We start from the raw sequence: 22976 nt of genomic DNA on the forward strand, positions 1-22976 counted from the left end.
GGCTGCGAGGGGGGGTTATAGGGTGTCATCAGATGAAAAGACGGATAGTAAATGAACTAATAAACGTCTGTGACTGTGTCTGTGTCTGTGTGTTGGTGTCTGTGTCTGTGTGTCGGTGTCTGTGTCTGTGTGTTGGTGTCTGTGACTGTGTCTGGGTGTTGGTGTCTGTGTCTGTGTCTGTGTGTTGGTGTCTGTGTCTGTGTGACTGTGTCTGGGTGTTGGTGTCTGTGTCTGTGTGTTGGTGTCTGTGTCTGTGTGACTGTGTCTGGGTGTTGGTGTCTGTGTCTGTGTGTTGGTGTCTGTGACTGTGTCTGGGTGTTGGTGTCTGTGTCTGCGTGTTGGTGACTGTGTCTGTGTGTTGGTGTCTGTGTCTGCGTGTTGGTGTCTGTGACTGTGTCTGTGTGTTGGTGACTGTGTCTGCGTGTTGGTGTCTGTGTCTGCGTGTTGGTGTCTGTGACTGTGTCTGTGTGTTGGTGACTGTGTCTGGGTGTTGGTGACTGTGTCTGTGTGTTGGTGTCTGTGTCTGCGTGTTGGTGTCTGTGTCTGCGTGTTGGTGTACACAGGTCATGAGACCAAAGCGATGCAGAATAACAGTGGACCGCGGTACAAACGCAGTAAACTGGAGCGCAGACTCAACGTGGATGTTCTGTGGAGTGTAGCATTGCTCTTCCTCATGTGTTTCTCCACGGCTGTGGGTTCGTACACTTCATTCCATCTCGATTTGTTAACATGTCTTTCATTCAGGGATTTTCTTAGCTGTCGGTGGCAGTTAAAAAAAAAAAAAAAACTTTTCTGATACCTTCTGTGGCACTCTAAGACTTGGCTGTCCAAACTTATTACCAGAGAACCGGTGTGTACCCATATTATGGTTAACATTTCAGTCAGCAGTAAGTGAAGTTCTAGAAAAATCAGCCAAGAGTACTCTCAAATCCATTGATTCCTCTGAGGAGTCACTGAACTACAGAGAAACAATGAGAGCCATTGTATATATAGCTTCCCCTTAGGATGGACTTTGCACCCCTCCTGTCAGATACTGATCCTTTTAGTACTAGTGTGTAATGTACATATATTAACATTGGTCAGTTTGTGGCTTTTATGTTTTTATGATTAATTAATGGGTATTTATAGATTGATCAGTGATTAAGTGCACACTGTAAAATCTGGAAGTCCGCTTCACTCAGGCATTGTACAAACTCATTACCATGCTGAGGTTTGTGTAATGTTTAGCAGTGCACATGATTGATTTAGTGGTTGGGTTGGAAGTTAATTAGCCGTTGTATTACTGCGGTTGTGTTGTGCAGGTCACGGAATTTGGTTGAGGGGCCTGAAAGGGGCTGTCTTTCTGATTCCTGACGACATATCTCCGGCTCTCGCTGGCTTTTACATGTTCTGGACCATGATCATTGTCTTGCAGGTAAAGGTTACGGAAAGGAAATTACTTAAGAATACAGACTCACATGCATGTTAGCCACGCATGTCCAAGCATTTCTTTATTTCACTTCACCTTAGAAAGACCATGCGTTCCAGGAAAGAAAGAATTCCCTGTTCATGGTTTCCATAGCCACTGCAGTTCAAAGCCTCTTAAATCGTAAGGAGAGGGATGTTTGCGTTAATCATCCTAATCATTTTATCATGATTCTCTCTCTCTCTCTCCCACTCTCTCTCTCCCTCTCTGTCTCTCTCTCCATCTCTCTCTCTTTCTGTCTCTGTCTCTTACAGGTTCTGATTCCTATCTCTCTGTATGTGTCTATAGAGATAGTGAAATTGGGTCAGATCTATTTTATCCAGAATGATCTAGATCTGTATAACCCACGGTTAGACGCGGGAATCCAGTGCAGAGCTCTGAATATCACGGAGGATCTCGGTCAGATCCAGTATCTCTTTTCGGACAAGACCGGAACCCTTACTGAGAACCGCATGCTCTTCCGACGCTGCACCGTTGCTGGCGTGGAATACCCTCACCATGAAAATGGTTAGTTATCTCATTACCATGACAACAGCGCTTTGCCTCAAGACAGGAGTCGATATCCGCTCTCTCCTAACCTATCCAAATGCAAACACTCAAACCAAGCAGTAGGCTACTCTCATCTCTGTTAACAAATTGCCTTAGGAGCAGTGAGGGGAGGGGGGGGGGGGCAAAAAGGCATTTATAGTTATGCATGCATAGTTATGTTTGTCTAAGGTATCCTTAAAAAAATGTAAGGTTCAGTTCAGGTTGGGGTTTCATTTTCATTCAAAGGTTAAATGTTGCCCTGTCCCCGTAGCAACTGTTAGTGCTCCCTCTCCAAGTCACCAGGACCAGGATGTAAATAACATAGTGATGATAATAGATAAACATTGTTATATCTCGTGATGAAAATAGCTGGTAATAAATTGCTTTATGGTCAGTGACAGGCAGATATGTACTTTGGGGACGTATCTAAATGGGTCAGGTTTTGTTAATGTGTTACTTCTTTGGTTGTCATGTTCAGCGTGCCTATAATTCGGTGGGGGGGTTTTTTTGTTTGTTTGTTTGTTTGTTTGTTTTGCTCAGCTCAATCTCTGGAGCAGTACGAGGAGCAGTTTGGAGGAGCCGCGGACCACACGCTCACGCTGCGTTCCCGTTCCAGCAGAAAATCCGTCAGCTGCCGGTCGCTCAGCTGTAACCACAGCTCCGTGTCCCTCAACACGCTCGCTGCCGAATCCGACTCGAATTCCTTTGACGACACGCTCCACAGACAAGCACAGGGAGCTTTCAGCAGCACCATGGTGAGAACAGACACTCCCAGGACAATACTTAAAGATAGCACACAAACAAACAGCGTAACGATAACACACCCACATTTAGTGCTTTAGCACATACGCCTTTCCTCTAACACGAAGGCACAGTCCATGGTGGACGGAGCACTGTCTTACAGAAAGTCATTTGAGGACAAAGTCATTTGGCACATGCACCTTTTTAGATGCGTTGTGGGTCATGTAGTCACACGCATACATACCCACTGAGACCTTCCCTTAGTGTTCTTCATCTGTGTACTAATATGTTTATGTCCGTGGATGTGTATAACGGCGCATGCTATCTCCCATAGGAGTGTGCTGTTGTACCAGACCCCCAGTTAGGACAGAAGCTTAAGGTCCTCTCCGCCCCTCTCCTCGGCCGGCTCAAACACGATGCGACGGAACTCTCGCACATCGTGGATTTTTTCCTGGCGTTGGCCGTCTGTAACACTGTAGTGGTGTCTTCCCCCAGCCAGCCAAGACACGTGGTATGAGTGACTTGTGTTATATGACTATATTTGACTGGATTTGCCCCAGCTGTAGTTCACAGGTGGTTGGCTGTAACCCAGCCTGGCCTGTCTGAGTGGTTTGACCTTACTCGGATATGCAGGTGAACGATGCCAGAACAGTGCAAAGCTACAGCTGATGCAGCTGGCCTCTGTTTCAGACTTACCGGTCCAAATTATCTATAAAAGTATTATATCCAGCTTCTATAGTTCTAAGTTTGACAACGTGATGAAAACATGGAATATCTCACAAAATATTGCAGTCAAAGGCTTTGCTTTGTGCTTATTACATCTTTTTTTTTCTTTTTTCCTTTCCTGGTAAAAGTCTTGGAACTGTTTATGACAGTGTTTTGAAGGGCGTTTTGACATTGTCTTGAATGCAAACCTGTCGGTTGGATAGACTTTAATAAGCCTCAAGAATCTCTGTGCCAAAACAAACACAAAGCAGGTTGACCAAAACTCTTCCGTGTAATTCTGTTTGTTGTATGGTAATAGCTGAAGTGTGAAATTAACAAGACAGACATCCAACACAACTTTGTGTGTGTGCGCGTGTGTGCGTGTGCATGTTTGTGTTTGTGCGTGTGCGTGTGTGTGTATGTGTCAGGTCCAGATGCCGGTGGCTCGTACCCCGCTGCGTTCCCTGGAGGAGATGAAAGCCCTGTTACAGAAGGTCAGCCTGCCTCGTTTCGCCCTGTCCCCCTCCCAGAACTCCGACGGTTCACCTGGCTTCACCAAGAGACTGTTTAACCGGGGCCGCTCTGCCACCTACACCCCGAACGCCCCGACCACGCCTGCAGCGCGGGCTCCCACCCCCTCACTCACTCCCACACACACCCCCTCCCCTTGCTCCACTCCCGTCCTCCTGCGGAGCGGGGCCTGGGGCCAGGAGGAGGAGCAGCCTCGGCAGTCCGACGCCGACGACGGACCTGCCGCGGAGGAGGAAGAAAAAGACGACAGCGACGAAGAGGATAAACTGTTGTACGAGGCAGAGAGCCCAGATGAGGCCGCCCTGGTCCAGGCGGCACGGGCGTACGGGTGTACCCTTTTGGGGCGTTCTCCCGAGCAGCTTTTGGTGGCCCTCCCGGGCACGGGGCCCCTGTCCGTCCCTCTTCTCCACGTGTTGCCCTTTCACTCCGCCCGGAAGAGGATGTCTGTGGTGGTGCGTCATCCGCTCACTGGGCAGGTGGTGGTTTACACCAAAGGAGCAGACAGTGTGATCATGGAACTGGTGGGCAGAAAGACATCAGGTAAAGTTGCGTGCCTGTGTGTGTGTGTGTGTGTGTGTGTGTGGGCAGATGTGTAACTTGTTGTGTTTTGTTGACCTGTGATCATGGAACTGGTGGGCAGAAAGACATCAGGTAAAGTTGCGTGCCTGTGTGTGTGTGTGTGTGTGTGTGTGTGTGTGTGTGTGTGTGTGGGCAGATGTGTAACTTGTTGTGTTTTGTTGACCTGTGATCATGGAACTGGTGGGCAGAAAGACATTAGGTAAGGTTGCGTGCCTGTGTATGTGTGTGTGTGTGTGTGCGTGTGTGGGCGGATGTGTAACTTGCTGTGTTTTGTTGACCTGTCTTGTTCCACTTTAATTTTTCTAGCCTTCTCACCTACACTCCGTCTGGCCCTCTGAATTCAAATAGACATGTATAACAGTGACATATGTTAGCTAAAGCTGTGTGTATGTGTGTGTGTGTGTGTTTGAGGTTCAAAGCGTGACATTTGTGTGCGTGAGAGGACTGAAACTGTTGATTGACCTGTGTCGTCGTGTTGTAGCCGACGAGGATTACGGAGACGATCAGAGAGAGATCATGGAAAAGACACAGAGACACCTGGACGACTACGCCAAAGAGGGACTGCGTACTTTGTGCATTGCTAAAAGAGTATGTCTGCTATTCTCAGTTCCTTTTTCGAGATTCTGTCCCCCTTTTCGCTATTGTCAGAAGGAAAAAAAAAAGGAAATAAACGACGTCATGGTACTTTCTGGCCGCTCAGTGATATGCCAGTGACAACGTGTTGTAAAAATAATTCCAGCTCTGTGTGAAGGAAAAAGAAGCTTATCTGTGGTTTTTAGTGTGGGAGTTCATGTATCTGGTTTGATATTCGCAGGTTCTGGAGGAGGGGGAGTATGAGGACTGGTTAAAGAGGCATGTGTTTGCAGAGGCCAGCATTGAAAACAGGGAGGAGCTTCTGCGAGAAACAGCTCAGATGCTGGAAACAAAACTCACGTTATTGGGTGAGGAATCGCTCACAAGAAATAAGACTTAAACCCATATGTTCGCCCTTGTCTCCACAGAGAACGCTCTTTTCCTAAAGCACAGCTGCAGATTTCTACTTCGCTCAGCATACTCCTAAATATAAAAAAATAGGAATAGGAATAGACAAGAAGTCAGAGACATTTTGCTGCCGGTTGAAGCGGATTGAGTTTTCTCTGGCCTGTTTTTTTTTGAGAGTGCTCCGTTTGTCTCTAGGGGCGACGGGGATAGTGGACCGGTTGCAGGAGGATGTTCCTGAGACCATTGAGGCTCTGCAGCGGGCTGGCATTAAAGTATGGGTCCTCACGGGGGACAAACAAGAGACTGCAGTCAACATTGCCTGTGCCTGCAAACTCCTCAGACCTACAGACCAGCTGCTGACGCTTAACTGTGACATTAAGGTGCGAGGAGAGGAGTGTGATAGCGATGAAGAGATAGAAGGAGTAGGAGGAAAAGAAGAGCTTAGTTTGTTCTTGAACCGTGCCTTGGCAAGACTTGACCCTTTCTCTCTCTCTCTGTGTATCTCTGTGTGCGTGTGTGTGTGTGCGTGCGTGCGTGTGTTTCTCTCTTTAGGAAGACTGTGAGACTCTTCTCTCTGAGCTGCTGGAACAGATCGGAGTGAGTGAGAGGAGACACGCGTCTGGTTGTGAGGATGGCTTGGCAGTGGGGGACAGGGGCGGCTTCATGTTGGTGATTGACGGGCGCACGCTGGACTTTGCATTGGAGGCAGAGCTACAGGGGGCGTTTCTAGAACTTACTGGCTCCTGTCGCTCGGTGATCTGCTGTCGCTCCACTCCCCTGCAGAAGAGCAAAGTGGTACGGCTTGTCGGAGAGAAACTCGGGGTCATGACTCTGGCCATAGGTCAGTGTGTGTGTGTGGCTCAGTGTTTGGAACTGTGTTGCGTGTGAGTTGAAGTGTTTTGAAACAGCTGCAGTTTTGTGTGAGAGGATTTATTTGTGTGGTAAAGTGTGTGCTGTTGCTGACACACAGGTGATGGAGCCAATGATGTTAGTATGATTCAGGTGGCTGATGTTGGAATTGGCATTTCAGGTCAAGAAGGGATGCAGGTAGACACATGCACACTCTTTTCCTCTCCTCTCCTCTCCTCTTCTCTCCTGTCCTCTTCTCTCCTCTCTTCTCCTCTCCTTTCCTTTCCTCTCCTTTCTTCTCTTCTCACTTTCAGTTGCTTTCTTTTTCATTTACAGACATGTATAAATCGGACTTATATGCATTCAAACCAGATAAAATTGTGCGTGTGTGTGTGTGTGTGTGTGTCTAGGCTGTGATGTCTAGTGATTTTGCCATCTCCAGATTTAAGCACTTGCGGAAGCTGCTCCTGGTTCATGGTCACTGGTGTTACACACGCTTGGCCAATATGATTCTCTACTTCTTCTACAAGAATGTTGTGAGTACACACACAAACACACACATGCACACGCACGAGATCAAAATAAAAAGTGATTATATCATGCTGTCTTACAAAGAATTGCTTTTATTAGTTTGACTGTTTGTAAGTTATTAAAATGCATCCTGAAGCAATGTACTCAAATACAAAACGTACCATATGCCCTAAAATTAAAAAAAAAAAAAAAAATTCACATATTTTTCAAGGTCAACCTGCCAAAGTGCACACATTTTGCTTCAAGTTATTTATATAAAACGCTCGCACACAGAATCCTGCAACAGCAGTGCGATGTAAATATGAAATGAACTCTTCTCCTCCTCTGTCTCTCTCTGTTCCTCTCTTCTCAGATGTATGTGAACCTGTTGTTCTGGTACCAGTTTTTCTGTGGGTTTTCAGGCAGTACCATGACTAACTCCTGGGTCCTTATTTTCTTCAACCTGCTCTTCACCTCCGTCCCTCCTCTCATGTACGGAGTCTTTGACAAAAACGTTTCTGCTCAGACACTCCTCTCTCTGCCCCAACTCTATAAACATGGACAAAACTCGAAGGTTGGAAGCAAAACTAATGTCGCTTGTAAAACATGCCAGCGTGGTATTTTAGGTGCTGTATTTGTGTTTAATATATATTAACTAATTTTGGAATAATTGTTTAGTTAAGTGAGGCCTGCTGTAATGTGTTCTGCTTAGTATGTGCGTGGGTGGGTGTGGGTGTCCTGTGCACAACACCTGTGAATGCGTCAGTCTTTCTCTACATGTCTGCGTGTGTGTGTGTGTGTGTGTGTGTGTGTGTGTGTGTGTGTTTAGTGTAAACATATGACCATGTGTCTGTGTCTGATTACAGGCTTACCTCCCCTCTACCTTCTGGCTGACCATTCTGGACGCGTTCTACCAGAGTCTGGTTTGCTTCTTCATCCCATACTTTGTGAGTGTTACTGAATGCTGAGCTTCTCTTTAGTAACTACAACACGCTGGACAGTTAGACTAAAACAGTGCTTCAGCAACTGCTCACCAAAAACAGTTAACACTGACTGTGTTCCAGTGGGTCTAAAAAGAAAGGAAGCACCGAATGGCTCAAGATATTTGCAGTAAAAAAACTGTAATTAGTTTGTCACCAAGTGCTAAATGTCAGTAAACACCCCAGCAGGGTTCCACATATGTGGATACATTAGAAAAATAAAGAGAAATATGGCATACACAGATAGTATGCAGTAGTCCAAGACTGCATTTTGACTGGTAAGACAGTTCATCATGCAAAAGTTCATGATGTTCACATGGTTATTAAATATACATAATCCATAGGATATATGACCTCATTGTCACAAAAATAGCATTCTAAAAATCATGAGGGAGATGAATTATAGAATGGTGTCCATGTTTTTGGTGATGAATGAGTAATGATAAATCAAACCAGGTTGTGTCATTACTGCAAAGAAATAATAGTCCCAGAACTGTTTTCAAAGTCTGTGAATTGTCGAGGTTTTTTTTTGTTTGTTTGTTTTCTTTACTTATTTTTATTGATTAACAGTAACTGAGTTTTGTTGGTTTATGAATCTCATGTTTATATTTACTCTTTGGGTTTGTTTATTTGACTGAACGGGTTTCTGTTTGCTCAGACAGAGACACGTTCAGACATTACTGATCTTCATTTGTTTGTTATCTTCATCAGTCATAATCTGGTTTCAGATAACAGAATTGTTGTTTGTTTCACTATCAGGCATATGCTGGCTCGGACATTGGATTATTCTCCTTCGGCTCGCCCATCAACGGCTCCGCCCTCCTCATTATCCTCCTTCACCAGATCATCGAGAGCCGGACTTTGGTGAGCCAATCAACACTCGGCAGCGCCACATACCTGCTCTTAAATGAGACCCCCCCCCCCCCCCCCCCCCCCCCCCCCCCACTGTTGTCTGTGGATCAGGTTTCTAGAGCAAAACTCAGAGGAAACCTCTGTGGCCACTTCTCATATTCCTGGAATTGGTATTGAAACCATTAACCTATTAAATGCCAGGCATACCAGGACTCAAACTAAAAAATTTTTTTTGCATGCTGCTTGACATCTGCAGACTTTCTGAATGGATTCATTTGTTACATTACTCTGCTAACTTAACACTTCAATGGAAAGCAGTTTGAACTGGTCTCATGTGACTGGAAAGATAAGGACTTAACTGAGGCAGTATTGGATGTGATAATTAATATCTTAATATTTGACTTTTAGCTGATGTCACCATTTTTGTAGATGTTTTATAATTGATGGCTTTACCTATGTGTATCATCCCTGTGCTTAATGTTTTTGTGTGTGTGTGTGTGTGTGTGTGTGTGTTTCTTTGTGTTCTGGTTTGCAGACATGGCTACACTTTGCAGTGTTCCTGTGTAGTGCTCTGTTATATTACATCTTCGTCCTGGTGTTCAGCATTATATGTGTAACATGTAACCACCCCACAAACCCCTACGGCATCGAGACCAAAGTTATGTCTGAGCCCCTGTACTACTGTGTGTGTGCAGTCACCACTGTTTTGGCCTTACTACCCAGGTACTTCACACACACACACACACGCACACACACACACGCACATGCACACACACACACGAACGCATTTACACAGACCTGCATATGTGATTAGGTGGAAACAACATTCACCTTTCAAGGACAGTACACACACAGAACTGAATTTACCAAAAAAGGACAATAGCAGCAACTGCTTTGCCTGTACAGAAATATAAAAATGCACAAAAAAGAAATTCTGCCTGTGTGATTTATCTGAAAACAGTTAACAATAGCATCAGATTTGCAGTTAATTGTGATCATGTGCCATAGCATTTTTATGCTTTACATCCTGTCTTTGTTTTGTTTTTTTTGTCTTTGTCAGAATGCTGTGTCGAGGCCTCTACAACACCCTTTGTCCGTCTGACGTGGTAAAGGCGGGATTAATTGACAAACTTCGCCCAGAGGACTACAGTGCGAGTGTGTGTCAATGGCAGGAGAACTCTGAAGCCATCTACCACAACCAGAACCCCAGACACCTTGACAAAAACCTAAGTGTGAATGCAGACATTCCCACAGACTGCACCCCAGAGACAGGCTCTGTACTATCCTGACCAGTGAATATAGAGCTTCTCTACTGTTCTGACCAATAGCTAGGTAGATTCCTGCAGCACTTTAAAGACTGGCAGGTGTTCTGACCAGTCAGAGTTCAGAGCTGACTTAGCTCTGACCAACAAGAGTGTTCTTACTTCACATTGAAGAGAGCAGAGTCGACGGTCAAACCACTCTGCTACCAATTCCTGACCACCTGACCGCGCACAGTAGTCAGGTCAGCTTTTTAGGTTCAACTCTTAGCTGGTTTACACTACAGAGGCCTTGGTCATTTGACCCTTGATTGCACTCAGGCTGCGTCTTTTATACTATAGAGACATCAGCAGCTTAACCAAGACTCAGTACTGTTTTAATGACTGTATGCCGTGTCTGTCTGTCTGTCTGAACCAAACAGGATCACTGTGGAACAGCTGATTGTGTTTGACAGGCTTTGACTGCCCAGGCCTTGCTCCAAAAGGTCTGGACTGTTACGTAGATCACTGTGAACATATGTGTATACACACACACACACACACATACACACACACACACACAAATAAAATGCACAGTCTCATACGCTCCATGCATGCTCTCTCTCTCTCTCTCTCTCACACACACACACACACAATAACTGTCATGCACAGGACCATCTATGTATTGGAATCAGTAGTGTGAAAAAAGAAGAATGTTGATGGTAACATGGATCGAAATGAGAATGATTTGATTGGTCATGACGGCAGAGCTAACAGGAGTGTGCTAGTTAGCTCACTTAACAAGGTTCAACTGAGAAAATTAAGTGGTACGGAATAAAGGAGACCAGTCTAAAAAAAGTAATGTTTAATTTGCAGAGTATGTTGATGTCGTGGATTGGATGAGTAATCATGGAAAAGATTGTATCAGAGAGGAACCACTGATTTCTTGTGTTTCTGGAGTATGTGTGTTAATACTGAATATACTTAAACTACAGAATGTCACATCATAGCAGATATACGGTGGCGTTCATTGTGACCTGAAGCCAACATTTGCCTTGTTTTTGTAGGGCTGAATACCCCACAGCCTTGAGTTGTATGATTGTTTCTATGCAAGGCGCTGAAAGAGACATAATCTATATCTGTGAATTATGACTGTTTTCATCTTGTAATACATGTCCAATCATCAGTATTTTTACTACCTATGTAAATGGGGGAACTTTTTTATGAGAACTATTATATGAGGTTTTTTGGGGGTTTTTTTTTAAATAAGAACATCATTTTTTGTGTGTTCTTAAAATATGAACCTGAAATGTAATGCACAATCATTGGAAATGATTACAAATTGTTAGGGATGTTGTAAGTGATATTATTTATGATGTTTGCTCCTTAATGTCCAAAAAATAGTGTTTATACTGTGCGAGATAGCTTTTGAAAATAAAACTCTTCAAAAGATGTTCTGCTGGTTTATGTTTTTACTGTCTCATGCGTCCCTCCCTCAGTGTATCAGGTTATGTCAGATTGACTGACAGAACAAGCAGGCGGATTTTGAGACAGGGCTTTCTCTGCAATTACCAAACAAACTCAGTAAAATAAATTGAGTTCAATATTTGAACTTACAGAAGGTGGTCTGTTTGAAAATGTTGCCTTGAGTAAGAGTTAAGAATCTTTCATGTTTATGTACATATATATATATATATATATATACACACACACACACACACACACACACACACACACACACATACATACGTATATACATACACTGTATGTGTTTGTGTGTGTGTGTGACAGATAATTTGCATGGTCAAGAACAAAAGTCATGGAAAATGGCCATCATAGCTACCTCATGGACTTGTTTTTTGTTGTTGTTTGTTTGATTTTTAAGTATTTTCCAGCACTGTCTCTATCAGACCATGTTGATCTGGCTGAGAGAAGTGGCAGACAGATCCGATACCGGCAACAAGTGATATATTCTGATATGCTGAGCCACTCAGTGAAGAGGGTACACAGACACACGCAATCATTCTAACTGCCACAGTCATGCTATATAGAAAATATAAGCTAATGAATAAGCCTCGCACTACGCCATTCAATATTTTGCCGCTATATCATACTCCGATTTACGTTAAGGTTTGTAAATGACCACAGAAGTCAAGCAGTCTCACGAAGTTTGCAGAAAATGGGAATTCGGTGGAACATATTATAAAAGGGCCACTGAGGTAAACTGACATGCGTATTTAGAATACGTTCGGGAAATGGGGACAGCCTTCTGTTTCAAATAAATAATCAAAAACCTCGTACCTGAACCACAGTTGCTTCAGAGTTATGAGGCGTGTGTGCACGAAAAAAGGTCGAGTGTAACTGCTAATTTACAAAGTCCACAAATAGACGCCTAAGTAGGCGTGCGTTTTCAACTTCCCGTTTTGCTCCCCACTTTCCTTCGTCACTTGTATCGCAGACATTCTTTCTTTTTTATATATATACTCGCAGCACAAAACTGTGCACCCTGCTTGTCACGTTTTTGTGTATATGTCTCCAGTGGTGGACAAATAGGTAATTTTACCATGAGTTCCTGCAGCTCAACACGGAGTGAGGGGGATTTGGACGAGTTGGAGACGCTTGGGTAAGTTGAATACTGTTAAGCCTACATGGATACGCATGTTAAGTGTTCGACGCTTGACGGACGAGATGTAAGAGTAACATGGAGGAAGCTCTATCCTAATGTGTTTTTTATACTCATTTATCATTTTTTTGTTGTTGTTGTTGTTCATGTTTTGGTCAGGTGTTTGAAGTAGCCTTTATCAAATCCTAGCGAGGTGGCCGTGGTGAATAGACTGCAATGTGTCACTTAAGACTTTCAATAACCGTTAATATGAATCTGTAACAGTACATTGACAGTACACTTGTTGATTTAACCATTTGTCGCTAAATAACATATTTACATCACATATTTCTTATAGTGTGCAACAAAAGTATAGCTGAATCCAACAATCTATATTTCTTTTATTAGTAACACGCTGTGCCAAACCAAAGTGAAGAAAAATAGATACCTCAAATATTTCACCAAACAAAGCAACCGGGGAGAGTAGTGGCCTGACAGCTGTACAAGTGCAAAAAATATTAAAATTACGAAATAAGGTTACAGGAAAAGTTTCCAATGAAACAGCCTCATAAAACCATCAAGTGGAAAATCTCTGATCCAGATGGCGGCTTTTACCCCGTGAGATTCAACTTTAAAGGTATGAGGAAATAAATGATGGAATTCAGGCATTCCAGGTGCGAACTAGAATGTGTACTGATGCCAAAAAATTTAAAGCCAAGTAGTTAAATGAAACTAAATCCGAGTCTTGTACAGTAACCCCCCTGGAAACGTAGGGTTGTAGGCTACTTTATTCAGTGCTTTATTTTTCCTATGGACTTTGAAGTCTTCATGTCTCAGCATAAATGTGCTAGGTTAATTGCACCAATAACAGATAGGCCTACTGCACGTGTTCGTATCGTCACGACATTGATGTGTAGTAGTTCTGTTCTATATTAAAGGGCAGTCGCATGTACCCATTAATTCTATGCAACTTTATCAGTATGTTTTAGTGGCTCTTAGATTGTAAAAAAGGCAACTGTTGTCTAGTTTGTGGAGAATGGCAGTTCTTTCCCCTTCTATGTCTCTCCTTTTTTTTTTTAACCTACACATTATTCACCAAAATGTTGAAACCAAAAGGCAGCGCATTTAAAAGTTCAGTCGGCCCTCGGGATCGGGGGGGTTGGCTCCGGGAGACCCCACATAGATACCAAAATCTGCGGATGCTCAAGTCCCTTACATAAAATGGCATAGTATTTGCATACAACCTGCGCACATCCTCCCATATACTTTAAATAATCTCTAGATTACTTAGAATACTTAATACAATGTAAATGCTATACAAGTAGTTATTATACTGTATTGTTCAGGGAATAATGACAAGGTAAAAAAAAAAGTCTGTACATGTTCGGTGCACACTCTACGTAACATTTTCTCTCTTTGAACACTTACAGATTGCTTTCGTTTAAGGACCTGAAAGAGAAATGCATAGAATAAAACAAAATATTTAAAATACAAGTACTTTTAGGAGATATAATTATAAATAGCGAAAACACGCCTCTAAATTCATTCTCTCTCTCGCGAACGAGACGTGAGGTAAACAATGCTCAAACGAGTGCTGGAGAGAGACTGAGCATCTGTGAAATGGCGTGGGCTACAGTAGGATATGCCCACACATCACTTCATTCACCTGGATTCAGTGTATTGCTCGGCGCAAGGCAAATTCAAGTTTTGCTTTCTGGATGTTTCTGGATCCCCCTCCCCCCGAATATCGGAGGGGAGGAGGAGCGGAGGAACTCGCGGATGCGGAGGGCCGATTGTATTTTCTTTGTGCTTTTGAATAAATGCTCAGAATGTCTTTTCTGTGAGATATTTTTTATCCTGTTCTATGCGTGGCATATAATTTGCATGCTTATTAAGAAAAGAAGTTATGAAATATGGAAGTCACTGTTTCCAGTTTCCTGTGAGATTTATCTCAAATGAATTGTCTAAAAATACCACAACATAGGGCTCCTTTATCAGAATCTTCTAGTTTTTCAAGCATTCTCTTTGCATAGTGTCAGATTACATCGAACCAGCTGACAGAACTATCAGACAGATTTTACTCAATACATACTGTGCACTTGTGTGACCGATTTGGGGTCAGTTCTGACTGGAATTGGTAATCTACCATTACTAAAGAAATACCCTCTCTCTCATTCTCTTCAGATGGTATCATTTTGACCTGTCTCGTCACGCCACTGAAGCGTTGCTTCTGTCTAATGGGGTTGATGGAAGTTTTCTGCTCAGAGCCAGCAACAAGGGGCCAGACTGCTTTGCCATCTCTGTGAGGTCAGACAATTCATCCATCCATCCATCCATCCATCTGTCTCTCTTTGGTTCTCTGAACCTCTTGGTTACTGTGCAAGCCATTTCAACAATGATTTTATTAGCATACTGTAAAACATATCTCAGTGTGGTTACTGAGGAGTTAGGTCTGGTTTTTCTCAGTCCTTAGCAGTCTGTTGACCAATAGCAGATCTCTGCATTGTTGTGAGCAGTGTTTTATTGGGGGGGGGAAAAACCAGCAACAAGATGATCAACCAGTGTCTTGTTACTCAAGGCCTTGGTTTGGGTGTCACAGAGTGTGGCTCCATCATGACTCATCACACTTCTATTTCACATGTGATTGGAGCTTTCTAGTTCAAGCTGTTTTTAAAATAATTAGGCTGTACACAAAAAGAACATGTACCATTATCTAATTTTCAGCTCTCTTTACTCTATCTCTATGTCTCTTTGTGTGTGTGTGTGTGTGTGTGTGTGTGTGTGTGTGTGTTTCTTTTCCGATTGTTATTTCTTCTTTCCTCCCACTGTGGTTTGTCAGCTTTGCTTTAGGTCTTTCACTTCCCTTGTCTCTTTAAAGAATAAGATTATCTCTTTTTTTTATCTTTCAGTTAGGTATTTACATACTTCCAGACTTTGACTTGCAGTTTTCTTTCTGTAGTTACTGCACTTTATTTAGTAGGGGATTTTTACTCTGTATTTACATAACACAACATGCAGTATTCTCACAAATTGACAAATATTATCAGATTTGATTTTAAGAGCGCTGCTATACGAACTTGAATTATTCAGAAGTTATGTAAAAGTGCAAGGATCGTATCAAGTGTGTAATGACATATGGGTCCTGATTTTCGACATTAAATCTTTTTTTATTTTTTTGTGGTGCTATGTGCAGATCATATACTTCCTCTAGAGAGCTAGATGTTTGAATAGAGGGTAGGAATTTCCAAATGGAGTATTGGAGCTCCTGACCCTAGAGGCGGAATTTCTGATTCAAAGAACAGAGATGTCCTTGTGCTGAATAAATGTGATCATGATTCAAGAGGCCTTCTACTCTGTTCTTCTGTTCTTAGGGCAAAGGATTCTGTCAAACACTTTAACGTCCGGCGGCAGAACGGCAAATACTGTTTTGGCTTCAATGAATTCCTATCACTGCACGATTTTACAAGTCATCTGGCCAATCAACCACTGCTGGGCAGTGAATCAGGTTTCACTCACTCTCTCTTACTCTCTTTCTCTCTCTCTCTCTCTCTCTCTAATTCTGTCTCTCACTCTCTCTCTCTCTCTCTCTCTCTCTGTCTGTCTGTCTGTCTGTCTCTCTCGCTCTCTTTCTCTCTCTCTCTCTCTCTCTCATTCTGTCTGTCACCCCTCCCTACCCTCTTTGTTTTTAATCTGTATGGATTTCATTTAAATGAGTTATTCTCTTTCTTCTTGTATCTCCCAGGTAACTTGATCGTCTTGCGGTTCCCCTACCCTCGTCAGGTGGAGGAGCCATCGATCTACGAGTCTGTGTGCGTACACACGGCCATGCAGACTGGACGCAGCGAGAATGACCTTGTGCCCAGTGCTCCATCGGTACGTCTGCATTCTCAATTATATAATCATAGAATCACGTTCACTGTGGATCTAATATGTGGCTTATCAGTTATATCTGTATGTGTCTGTGTACAGCTGGGAACAAAGGAAGGCTATCTGGTGAAACAAGGAGCCTTCGTAAAGGTGAGGTGGATTCACAGCCTGGGGTGTGAATGAACTAAAAAATGTTGTTAATGAACTTAAAAAAAAGGAGAAATATAAATAAAATATCCTTTATGTTTGTTGAGTGCTTATATTCAGAGAATTAGTCTGATGAGTCAGCAAAACAGTTCCAGGCAGTTGGTAACTCGTTCCACCGTCGGGGAACCATAAACGAAAACAGTCTGGGCTGAGACTGCCATCCCCACGCGCAAGGCAGCCTCAGTCCAGACCGTTTTCGTGTATGGTTCCCCCGATGGTGGAACGAGTTACCAACTCCCATCAGAGCAGGGGCGTCCCTCGCTACCTTCAAGAATCTGCGGAAGACTCATCTCTTCTGAGAGCCTCTCCTAAAACCTAACCCCCTACTATGCCTTACTCGCACCTACCGTGTTCTTCTCTACCTACTCTCCTGCCTCTGTCCTGAAAGAAAACTCGCACTTATTGCTTGCATTTTTAAACAGATGTAATACTTACTGCTTACCCTTTGGTCTCTCACTATACCAGAGCTTGAATTGTTTCCCCATTTGTAAGTCGCTTTGGTTAAAAGCGTTAGCTAAATAAATGTAATGGAAGCGTAATGTAAATAAACTGAAATTTTTTTTGTGTTCGCTATGTTTGCAGAGTTGGAAGCAGAGATGGTTCACGTTAAACAGAAATGAACTGAAGTACTTCAAAGACAAAATGGTAATTGTATGGATTATGTCGATCAGACAGCATGTGTTAAGAATATCTTAATTAAAGGAATAAAAATATTTAAGGTGTCTTCTCTGTTGTTGTTTTTTTTCCCACATCAGTTTGAAGAACCAATCCGCACACTTGACCTGACTGCGTGTACTGGCGTTCAGTTTGACTACAGCCAGGAGAGAGTCAACTGCTTCTGGTAAGAGTTCTGATGTAGTTTCTACTTTTTAAATGCAGGCATAGTGCAAAACTGTAAATCATTGAAGAGAAATATAATATAATATAATATGATATAATATAATATAATATAATATAATATAATATAATATAATATAATGATCAAATTATATTAAATTGCATGACATAACGTTTAAAGCAGAAGTGCAGCCCTCTCATATGTGTCTGTGTGTGTGTGTGTGTGTGTGTATGTGAGATAGAGAGAGAGTATATGTGTTTGTGAGGTGGAGAGGGACTCAGTCTCTTACCTGAGATTCAGTTTCTATAATAATAAAAAGGGAAGTGCACACAGTAATGCCTGTACATCAGTAATATAGTACGCTTTCCTCCCTCTCTATTCAGCTCTCTACAACTCACAGTCTTTGTTTATTGTCAAACACATGCCTTGTTTTGTGTTTCACAAAGACTGGTTCCAAATAAGGCGGAACTCAGGAATACACTTCATTTAACCTTTGTTGAACTTCTCTCTTTCTCTCTCTCTCTCTCTCTCTCTCTCTCTCTATCTCTCTATCTATCTCCTTTATCTGTCTCTCCCTCCTTTTCTGCCTTTCCTTTTTCTTATGAAGAAATTAAGTGGGTCATAGTGGGACATTGTTTATCCTCTTTCTCTCTCTCTCTCTCAGTCTGGTGTTTCCTGAGAGGACATTCTATTTGTGTGCCAAATCCGGTGTGGAAGCAGATGAATGGATTAAAATCCTGCGCTGGAAACTGGTAAAGGATAAAAGAAATGGCACTCCTCTGATCAGCAGGAGTTAAAGGGATCGCAAGCAAAGCTTAGTAAACTGAAGTTCTGTTTTGGTGACTGGTTAAGACATGATGGCATCATTTGTTTTTGTTTCCCCTTTTCAGTCACAGATAAGAAAAGGCCGATAAAGGACAGAACGGGGAAGAACTGTGGAGGGAGAGAAGGAAAATATGTGCTGCTTATTAAGAAGTGGACGGTCTGATCTGATACACCAGCTCCATTGACAGACAGGTCAATGACCGCATTTAAAACTGAAGACCTTTAATTTCACCTGTTGTCATGGTAATCTGACACTCAAAGAAGTACAATAAGGGAGTTTGTTCTTATGTCAGCTAACTTTAAAGGGTCGTTATGTTTCAATGACTATGAATCAGATACGGAAAATATGACATTCTGCATCTACTGACAGCCGTGGTAGACTGTGTACCAAGATTCAAGGTGAAGAGGCGCCTGCCAAGTGTTTGTGTTTTACAATACATGTTTTAAAGAATGTGAAGCATTTTATAGTGATTTTCAAAGTAACCGAGGTAGCATTTTTTTGTCTAAAATGCAAAACTACTAATTTGACAAATAAGATTGTTTTTGTGAAATACCAATTCAAAGGAGCATTTTAGGCTAGTATGCATAAGCACTTAGTATCTTAGATATACACACACCTTTCTGCAATTTGTTCAGACAATGCAAGGAAAGTGACTGGAAAAAAAGGCCATATTTTCCTCAGCTTTCACATGGCTACACTGTGGCATTGACTGAAAGACATAATGTCAAAACTGTGATTAGCCAACATAGAGTGTGGTTAATGTTGCTATGTGACCACGGAACCAGTGCTCTGTTCTCGAAAAAAAGGAAAAGAAATGGTGATATGTTAAGTGTTCCAGAAAGTTCTCAGACGATTTAATGACATTGCAGTTGAATACTGATGAGTCTTAGAGAGCCCCGCCCACACACACACACACATATACGATAATGGAGTGAGATCTGTTTTCCTGTGCAGAAGGATATGACCAGGGAAAGTGTCTGAAATGATGTCTCCTCTATGTCTGAGGACACAGACATAGCTGTGTGAAATGGAAACAGAAATAGATATGACTGTATGTTAGGTCGGTCTGACCTGACAAGCAGATGGCGAGAGAAGCCATGTGAAACGCTGCATCCTGTCTTAGCTTGTGACTGAGGGGTGTGTAAACAAATTTTGTGTTTTTGTGCTGTAAACTTATATTTATCATGTAAATGACATTCTGTGGAACAGCACTGTGTGAGTTTTTTTCTGTCTCATGTTGTTGGAAATGTACAATCATAAGCACTTCCTGTATATCCTTAATCATTTGCATTCAAAGTGCTGTAGAGGTTTATGTTTGTATTAAAAGCAATGAAGAAGTGAATTAACAGGGAAGTAAAAGTGAATGCTGATATTTCCGAACTTTTTTTAGACTTAAGATAATATAAACAATGTATATCATTACTCACTCAATAAAAAGGTTCAGTCAATGCTGAAATACTTTTGTACAGCAAAGTTTCACACAAATTTATTGATTAGAAGAAAAACAAAAACACAAACAGAGGGGTTACATTCATAAGATAAACATACAGCATTGAGACCATCACACATAAAATCCACTTCCACCGTCCACCATCACTTTGTGTGTGTGTGTATGTGTGTGTGTGTGTGTGTGTGTGTGTGTCTGTGTGTAAGAGACCACATGAGGAATTGTAATGTCATCCAAAGGTGCAAGTGTGGTTCTCTCATCCTGATCCAGGTATGTGTCGATTCTGTGTTGGAACAATCTGGTGGTCGCTACACAGACTGTTTCCTAGGCGACCTCCACCACCTGCCTGAGTTCCTCAATTAGTGGAACCAACTCCTTCTCCAAACTGATGATCAAACCTAGAAAAAGCATAAACATTTCAATAAGTAATATCAAACCAGTCGAATCTATCAGGGCTGAAGTATTTACTCAATTTAAACTGATAAATATTTCTGGCAAACTTTTCCAGAATGAGTTGATTCCAAATGTATGATATGATATTCAATTCCACATCTTAAGCTGTTTTTTGTACTATTTATTTGGGCATATTTTTGCAAACTGTGTGTGTGTGTGTGTGTATTTATTTTTATTTTTACCTGTGTTGGCATTACTGCTTGCAATGAAACTGATGACCAGGGGTAACCGGTTAAATTGCACAATCTGTCAAGGACACACCACACCAAGAAGGGGTTCAGCAAACAAGAACCATTAACCTGAATCTGTAGCAGATATGAGTGTGTGAGTTCGAGTGTACGCACCTGATATGTGTTGTAGTAGCAGATGATGCTCTTGTTTTTGGACAGGCCCAGTTTACTGCCTTGATCTGTGGCCAGAGCAAATGTGGAGAGGAACCCCGGCCGCAGTGCATATTCTGGAGCGTTGTCATTAGCAACTTCAGAAAACAAACAAACAAACAAACAAATAAGTGAAACGCTCAGAAAGAGTGGGACCGAAAGTGGTCGGTCTAGACGTGTAAGATGTACATTGCTAATCTCTAGTGTTATGGTATTACAGACCGAGACCAGTCTGAGAAACTTTGATTACCTTTAATTACTGGGACTCCATCTCTGTCTGTCACTACGATCGCGTGCAGACCTTCAATGCTGACAAAGAAAAAAAACAAGAACTTAAGCAGCGCTGAGACAGCAGACAGGTTAACCAATAAGTATGACACTACAAACACACTGCTGAAGAACGTCGGTGCGTGTACCACTCCATGTCTCCATAAATTGCATTAATACTTCTGAATATTTTTTAACGTTGTCAAGTCATGTTATGCATGTCAAAATCTGTGTTACTACAAACAGACGAACAATTTGTTAACGTACCTTGGCAACTGTTTATACAAATATCTCTTCAAGTCCTGCAGATAAATTAAACGTATACACCTTAGAGAAAGGGCACATCAGTCGCACAGAGCACAAATAACATTACACTACTTATCCATCAACCTAACTTTGTCGAATTAGCGACAATATTTGTCAGATACTTACATCTGCCATATCGACTGAGGGAAGTGTGTTCTTAATATTGCAGCGACCTAAACACAGACAGCTACATTTAGTAATGCATAATTATATTACATACCATGGGAATATGACATGAATTATATGCACAGCGTCTGTTTTTACCTTATCAATAACACAAATTCTTTGAAAATAATTCCCTCTGTTTGGCTTGTCACATGACAGCACACTAGCCTGTTTCCGTGAGCGTCATTTCCGCTGCGAAAGTTGTTGAAGAGCATCAAATTTGCGCAGCTTCGCAAGTTTGTCTTACAGTTATTTTTATACAGTAAATGATCTTTCTCATTTCGAACAGTTTAGTGGTTTATTTGTTTGTGTCACTTTTGCTGGTCAGTTCCAAACTGATCGTATCATCTTATAATACAGCAACGGAGAAATTAAGTGAAAGGAAGATTAAAGGAAATCTAAGGTCAAACTGACTAGATGTGTTTAGCAGGGGCGTTTTGGACATTTGGCCTCTACGTGGTCTTGTTGCTGACAGGCGTGGTCATAAGCAATCTGGTTTTGTGTGTAGTGAATTCTGATGTTTTGTTCTTAATGTGTGAGTCAGACACAGTATATTTCTGTGCTCTTGGTGACAAGGTTTGAAGAGCACTTTTGTAGGATTCAGAGGAAATGTAGTCTACAGTCATTACTCAATTTTACACTCATTCACTGATTTGAATAAAATATGGAGAGGATGTTTGTAAATACTGTTGCAGTATTTCCCAGTTTAGCCAACGAAGCCTTCAGCACTATTTTGGCTTTGGAGTAGTATATGTGATTCAAATGATCCACTCCATGGTAATGAACTGAATCGGGTTTGCTTGTGCTGAGCTGAAACAAAAATGTACAGGGCGGGGGCACCGAGGACAGGGATTTTTAAATAAAGGAAAAAGCAAAACACTGCCCTAAAGCAGGGTTTCCCAGCCCCCCTCGTGAAAGCGGACAACACATTTTTCTCCCTGATTCAAATCATCAGCTGATCACAGACCTCAGCTCAATCGGCAGTGTGGTTCTTGGAACCGGTTTGTGCGTACTGTGACGTGTTGATTTGGGCCTATTTGCTATGCCCTTTTGTAAGTCACCTTGGACAAACACATCTGTAAAATGACCAAATGGGCATGTGTCAGAGCAGGGACGAATATAAATTATGCAGGGCTGTGGGAAACAGTTTTCTAAAGATTTCACATCATCGCATATTAAATTACAGCCAGTTATTACTATTGCTCAAGTCGGTGGAAACCGCAGAAGATGATTTAAGTGTGAGTCAAACCCTTGGGCTCAGAAACAATGAGACTGAATGAAGCCAATCAGCATTGTTTTCATTTTGCAGAAAAGAACCTCTTGAAAGGGATAGAGAGATTAGCTTTAATAAATCTGGTACCCATTCAGGTGTTCAGATAATCCCCAAACTCATTAATGTAGCAACACAAAATGGCATTCAGCCATGAAATATGTAGATCAATTAGGTATTCAATACAGTATTATTATATATGATGTGATTTTTGTAATGAGGTATCCTTGACGTTATGACGCACTGGAAAAGGTATGATAGTTTAAATGGACCTTGCTGTGTTACATAATACACTGATGCAAAGGTTCTCCTCAAATAACACTGAGTTGGTCACATGTCTATTATAAAAGCAAGAAAGCCAAAGATTTGTTAAGGTTTGTCGTTCCATT

At 42.1% G+C, this 22976-nt stretch overlaps 3 protein-coding genes across 3 annotated transcripts in view; 2 read left to right on the top strand and 1 right to left on the bottom strand.

Annotated features, from left to right (window-relative positions):
- atp10d (ATPase phospholipid transporting 10D) overlaps positions 1–10010 on the top strand; it is a 15327-nt gene extending 5317 nt beyond the window's left edge. Inside the window, exons 5-21 of the mRNA XM_030772363.1 lie at positions 564–695; positions 1302–1414; positions 1720–1972; positions 2534–2748; positions 3069–3245; positions 3868–4510; positions 5049–5137; positions 5364–5490; positions 5726–5910; positions 6083–6371; positions 6501–6577; positions 6790–6915; positions 7263–7463; positions 7756–7836; positions 8629–8733; positions 9257–9444; positions 9782–10010. Coding sequence (XP_030628223.1) covers positions 564–695; positions 1302–1414; positions 1720–1972; positions 2534–2748; positions 3069–3245; positions 3868–4510; positions 5049–5137; positions 5364–5490; positions 5726–5910; positions 6083–6371; positions 6501–6577; positions 6790–6915; positions 7263–7463; positions 7756–7836; positions 8629–8733; positions 9257–9444; positions 9782–10010 — 3230 coding nt within the window. The remainder of the gene's footprint in view (positions 1–563; positions 696–1301; positions 1415–1719; positions 1973–2533; positions 2749–3068; positions 3246–3867; positions 4511–5048; positions 5138–5363; positions 5491–5725; positions 5911–6082; positions 6372–6500; positions 6578–6789; positions 6916–7262; positions 7464–7755; positions 7837–8628; positions 8734–9256; positions 9445–9781) is intronic.
- A 2497-nt stretch (positions 10011–12507) lies between these two features.
- Positions 12508–18419, top strand: dapp1 (dual adaptor of phosphotyrosine and 3-phosphoinositides). The gene is made up of 9 exons (XM_030772760.1): positions 12508–12582; positions 14746–14868; positions 15933–16066; positions 16304–16434; positions 16531–16578; positions 17218–17280; positions 17391–17476; positions 18138–18225; positions 18364–18419. The coding sequence occupies exons 1-9, from the start codon at positions 12524–12526 to the stop codon at positions 18385–18387; spliced, it is 756 nt and encodes a 251-aa protein (XP_030628620.1). The 5' UTR covers positions 12508–12523; the 3' UTR covers positions 18388–18419.
- Positions 18420–19932: 1513 nt separating this feature from the next.
- Positions 19933–21484, bottom strand: lamtor3 (late endosomal/lysosomal adaptor, MAPK and MTOR activator 3). The gene is made up of 7 exons (XM_030771762.1): positions 21417–21484; positions 21279–21325; positions 21114–21148; positions 20830–20888; positions 20544–20677; positions 20382–20445; positions 19933–20144 (listed from the first exon to the last, which is right to left on the bottom strand). The coding sequence occupies exons 2-7, from the start codon at positions 21285–21287 to the stop codon at positions 20071–20073; spliced, it is 375 nt and encodes a 124-aa protein (XP_030627622.1). The 5' UTR covers positions 21288–21325; positions 21417–21484; the 3' UTR covers positions 19933–20070.
- Positions 21485–22976: the final 1492 nt, after the last annotated feature.

This window comes from Chanos chanos, chromosome 4, assembly GCF_902362185.1.
Source record: "Chanos chanos chromosome 4, fChaCha1.1, whole genome shotgun sequence".
In the NCBI taxonomy this organism is placed as follows: Eukaryota; Metazoa; Chordata; class Actinopteri; order Gonorynchiformes; family Chanidae; genus Chanos; species Chanos chanos.